This window comes from Ipomoea triloba, chromosome 14 (genome assembly GCF_003576645.1).
Source record: "Ipomoea triloba cultivar NCNSP0323 chromosome 14, ASM357664v1".
Lineage (NCBI taxonomy): Eukaryota > Viridiplantae > Streptophyta > Magnoliopsida > Solanales > Convolvulaceae > Ipomoea > Ipomoea triloba.
The window spans coordinates 23,470,444-23,475,967 of NC_044929.1; the positions used below are offsets into that span (position 1 = coordinate 23,470,444).

At 34.9% G+C, this 5,524-nt stretch overlaps 2 protein-coding genes across 2 annotated transcripts in view; one reads left to right on the forward strand and one right to left on the reverse strand.

Annotated features, from left to right (window-relative positions):
• Positions 1–2: 2 nt before the first annotated feature.
• Positions 3–1,736, reverse strand: LOC116004144 (GTP-binding protein SAR1A-like; the record flags this gene model as incomplete). Its single annotated transcript, XM_031244073.1, has 3 exons — positions 1,462–1,736; positions 1,245–1,376; positions 3–290 (listed from the first exon to the last, which is right to left on the reverse strand). Coding segments are annotated over exons 1-3 (549 nt in total), but the record flags the coding sequence as incomplete, so codon positions are not given.
• Positions 1,737–4,826: 3,090 nt separating this feature from the next.
• Positions 4,827–5,524, forward strand: part of LOC116005318 — an 8,916-nt gene continuing 8,218 nt past the window's right edge. Inside the window, exons 1-2 of the mRNA XM_031245587.1 lie at positions 4,827–5,065; positions 5,196–5,267. Coding sequence (XP_031101447.1) covers positions 4,922–5,065; positions 5,196–5,267 — 216 coding nt within the window. The 5' untranslated portion in view covers positions 4,827–4,921. The remainder of the gene's footprint in view (positions 5,066–5,195; positions 5,268–5,524) is intronic.

Below are 5,524 nucleotides of genomic sequence, written 5' to 3' on the forward strand. Positions count from 1 at the left end.
CCATCGCCATACCCCATTTTGCGAACAATACTGCACATAAATACCTCTATAGGCCGGACACTAGAATCTGCGAGGTTCACCTTTCCCTTGCCAGTGGTAATACCAGTCAGGCCAAGGTGGTAACGCAGCTCGTCTTCTGAGGCAGCATAGGGTATGTCTATCTTGTTTCCTAATATGAGGAAGGGAACACTGGCAAGGGCCTCGTCAGAGAGTAGTGCATCTAATTCCTTCTTAGATTCTGCAAAACGTTCTTTGTCAAATGCATCCACCAAGTAAACTACAGCATCAACCTGCACAACAGCATTTCATGCCTATATTACTCCTCCTAGAACAAGGAATTAATTAAGGTCCACAATTTTCAATGAAACATATAATAAGCACTATACTCAGCAGTAGATGTAGATGGACTACTATTCAACAATAGAGTAGTGGTATTTCGTTTAAAGCAAAACTAAGAGATGAATTCATTTCATTACACAAATTCAAGATCGAAAACACATCAAAAGATAAAAATTTCCAGCACACTTTGAACTCTAAAGCAAGCTGATAACTCATTCTAAGAGCAATGTGCAGATATGCTCATATGCTGCTAGGTTAATCGAGAAACTCTACATGAGTACATGAAAAATTTGTATATGCTTTTTTTAATAGAAACATAAGCAACCAAAGCCAGTGGAACAGTTCCTTAATTTACTTCACCTGTGGCACAATTAGCATATTAGAAGAAAGCAAGATGTCAACTTTAGAGTAAGATGAGATGAAAGCTCATTGTAACTTGTAAGAACATATTTAAATGACATTCTTAGTTTCACAAAACAATTTTCAACAATAAGTGCATAAGTGGAAGAGTAAAATTCAATCCAACCACACTGAGTAAAACATTCAGAATAGAATATAAGAAAGACAAATCCAATGTTTATCTTGTTTGCAAATTGCAAATAATATGTAAAGCATGTATTAGGGGAATAATAAACTAACATAATCAGAAACTGATACACTAGCAGCAATAAGAGGACAGAAACAATGCTTTAAAGTAATAACAATTTGATACACTATGAGGAGTATATACCAATAGCAGCAGCTTACAACAGATCTACACAAGTGGAATTGAACTCAATGTTTTGAGCTTACTACTAGTGGACAGTAAATATGCTGAGAACATAGTATAAGCATAACAATATTGTATAAGACCAAATCAGTAAACAATAGCAGTATAAGCAAACAGAGTGAATTGAAATTGGTACCTTGGCATAGTAGTCTTTCCAGACTCTGCGAGCGATCTGATGGCCTCCCAAGTCAAAAGCTTTGAACTTGATTTTGCCAATACTCAACTCCTCGGATGTAGGATACTGAGTGGGCTGGTGCTGAACTAATCTCTGAAAAGAAAAAGAAGAGTATTTTGAGAATCGAAGATGGAGATCCTGAAATCCCAGGTGGATTACAAGTTAGAAAAAGCAGAACCTCGTCCTTGAGCATGTGAAGAAGAGTGGTCTTGCCGGCATTGTCGAGGCCGAGGAAAAGGATCTTGGCTTCTTTCTGCCACAGACCTAGCGACGCCAAAACGCCATAGAACCAATCTAGCAAAAACATCTTTTCTTCACAACCGTGGAACCCTACACAGATCTCTCTCTCTCTCTCCCTCTCTCGGGGATTTCTCCAATTTCAGCAGATGCAGAGATCTGGCTCTGCTTTTGACTGGACGGGAAGCGTTGATTTTAGTTTTTATGACTTATTTTCACGTGGTTAGGAGTAGTAGAGATCATTATATTTACAAATTTAAAAAGGAAAAAGAAAAAAAAAAAAAAAAGTAGAAGAAGACGAAAATGGCGAAAAGTTTTACCCTGTCGGTGAAATTGGCTGTCAGACAGAAAGTTCACCGAGAAGAGACAAATTCCGGCGGGCTGTGAAAATCGACGTGAGCTGGCATCGCTCATCCAGTATAATACAAAAAGTTTGACTATGACTTTGAACAGGTTGGACTAATGGACTCACGACTAAGCCCGGCCCATTATATGTTTTTGCATCGATAGGCTAGCCATTCAGCCCGGCCCATTAATCTGAAAATATATTAAACTTTTGTTGGCTTGCTTTCATTGTTATTTGTTAGCTATTATATTACTTGCAATTGACTCTATCTATCATCACCAAAAATCAAAAGAGACTTGGGATCAGCCAAACCGATAGATGCATCTGTAGCTTAAGGCAACCAGCTGTTGTCTGTTAAGGTGGCCTCACCGCTCTTGTTGTACAGTACCAATTATAACATTGATGCTGATGTCTTTGATACTATGTTTTGTTTTTTTTTTTTTCTTTTTTTTAATGCACCTAATTCAGCACCCTAGCTTTTTCTTTAAAAAATAATTACTTGAAATTACATATATGTATATTTAGTAGATTTGATTGATTGATTGATTCCCCCAACCTACATTGCCTGCTTTATTATTATGTATAAATATAAAATTGCAATCAAGAAGAAGCGATAATTAGATTCCTTTAATTAAATCTCTTTATATTAACTCATTCCAACCATAGATTAACCAAGCATGTCATCTCATGTCTTTTTCTTTTTTTCTTTTTTTTTTTAAAAAAGAAGATATTTTCAATAAATCATACCAACATACTCAACATGCATGCGTGTCCCATGTATATATACCTAGTCCGCAGGCCAACATTGAATAATTCTATTGTCAGAATTTAGAAATTGAACCCTTAGTTTTACAATATAATGTGACTAGGCCAAAAAAAAAAAAGGAAATGAAAAGATTTACAATTTTAACAACCTACTTAAATTGAATTTTGAACTTCTTTCTTAGCTAAGCATGAGATTTTCTTTTTAAAACTTCTTCTCCTTGAAATAAAATGAAAACATACGGATAAGATAACAGATCGTTTGATATTTCTGAAAAGTCAATTTAGATTTTTATTTTTGTCTCGTTGTTGGTTGTCGGGCTAACCACCTTCCCTTCCTAATTGATTAGCAAAATCGACTAAGTACCCTATGCTAGGCATTCATCAATAATATAGAATCAAATTTAAAATTTTATTATTATTAAGTTAACTGTATGATCACTTAGATGTTAGAATGTGTATATATATTGTAAATGTATGCATCGCATTCACTGTAGTCAAGAATTCCTTACACGTAATGCATTGTGTTAGTGTATTTGTGTGGTGAGAATGGACCCCCTTGGATTTTTAAAAAATTGGGTGGAATTTGGGGGCATGGATAAATATAAACTGATGATAAGAACGACCACAGCTTCTTTTGGCAGTGCAGTGCAGACAGGATAAGCATTAACGTCAGCATCTTAATCCTCTAATAATCTCACTACTCACTACTGTACTCCATGTTCCGCATCTATAAAATACTCCATCAATTATTGATCAGAAACATAATTGTTATCTAATTTCAGTAAATACTTTTGAGATAAGCTTTTTTAAAATAAATAAATATAGAATTGAAATAAACACAACCTTCAAAGGTTAAACTCATTCACTTAATTAAATATTTAAATGTAACACTAACTAAATTGGTCAGTTTGTTTGTTGGATAATTACAATGTTACAAATTTAACTTTAGTAGAATATATCAATATAGGATTTACTCAGTACACATTATTGGGTAATAGCTGCGAATTTTCTATTATCATTTAAAAATTAATTTATTTATTAAACTCATAATATTATATAAAGGTTTAAAAAAAAAAGAAAGATATGTGATACTTACACTTCACTATCCATTTGTCAAAATAGTTCTTCTCATGGGTCCATAGGGCAAAAATAAAAAGAGGATTATGATAATGTATAACAGCAATGATATGATTCATTTATGCTCTTCCAAATATATAAAAGAAGAAATGGATGGATGGGAGGTTGAAAGTGACACGTACATGGCATTCCACACAGAATCTTAATAAAACTCTTAGCCGTTTGGTGGGCCCAATTGGGGGTGATCGGTCGGTGAATGCAGCGTGGGACATCCTCTGACTGATTGGAGCCGTTAATCTCCAATCATACACGTACTACTATGCAAATTCAAACTCGGAATTCATACAAAGGACAATCGCAAAAGTCACCTGCAAAATCATCACTCCCTGCACCCTGCAAGTGCTGAGAACAATAATCATATAATTTCCTGGAACTTCCACCTTTTACCTTTTTTACAAGCTTAATTATGTTCTCAACGGTAAGATTGTAATATGTTCCGTTGTAAGTCCTATATAATATGAGTTTTTGGGGTCATTATACTATGAATGAATAGTTATCTTAATTTGTTATTTTTGTATTTTTAAAACTTTTATTCTCATTATATAGTCATACATAACTAAACATCAATATTGGTACGTAATCATTAAATTACACCCTACTATCAAACATGTAAAATATAAACTAAATATTTAATTCTCATTCTGATTTCGATTTTCATGTGAGAACCAAACATACCATAAAAGAATTTTCACTATACATGTCAACTTCCAATTCAACTGAAATGGGATGTACATATTCCTAATTATTAAGATAGGAAGTACAGAATGCCTAACTTTTTTCAGCTTTGTGGGAAACAAATATAGTATTAATGAAAACCAAATAACAACATATGGGTTTGTGTTTAGGTGATGTTAGATGGAAGTAATGGGAGTGGCGAAAGAGTCAAATAAGGGGGCGAGTGGGGGATTAATTTAATTGTCATGCCACGACTCCGCGTCGCTCTACCATATGATATGCTCCGTACATTTCACAGTTTGGGCGTTCAACTTTTCTTTTTTAATGGCATTTATGTAAATTCCCCACCCTTCTCCCTCCTGTTTAAAAGTCCCAACCAGACCCCCCAAAAAAACTGTCGAAAACAGAGAGCAAAAAATCGAGGAAGAAGAAAGAGAAGCGCAGAGAGATAGAGAGAGAAAGGAAGTATCAGTGATCGATGGGTGAAGTGGTGATATATGTGGAGAATTATGGCTATGAATCAGGGAGTGAGGCTATATGTTTTTGTAGAATCTGCCATGAAGCAGAGTTTGAAAGCTCCAACTCCATGGAAGCTCCTTGTGGATGTTCTGGAACCGTTAAGGCATGCTTTTTTCTCTTACTTTCTTACTATTTCCAATTTCCTAGTTAGCTCAGCTCCCGTGTTTATATTATGATTCTTAAACAATTCATCACCTTAAATTAATCGATCATGTTCTGTTTCAAATTTCCAGTTTGCGCACAGAGATTGCATACAGAGATGGTGCAATGAAAAGGGAAACACAATCTGTGAAATTTGTTTACAGGTACGATTTGTGCGTGTTGTTATTCTCTTCCAATTCAAACCTTAGTTTCTTCAAACGTTTCATGGTCGGTCTTCGTTGTCCGCTGCCTGTTTCTTCGCACCTCATGTTCCTAATGGATGGTCGTCCAGCAACTTCGTCATAGGATTTCAATTCCATCTCTCTCTTTTTTCCTTTGATTGAAAACCAAGGTTTCAAAAAATTAAAGCTTGTCCGCAAATAAAGGTGCTACTTTTTTTTTTTTTTTTTTTTTTTTTTTT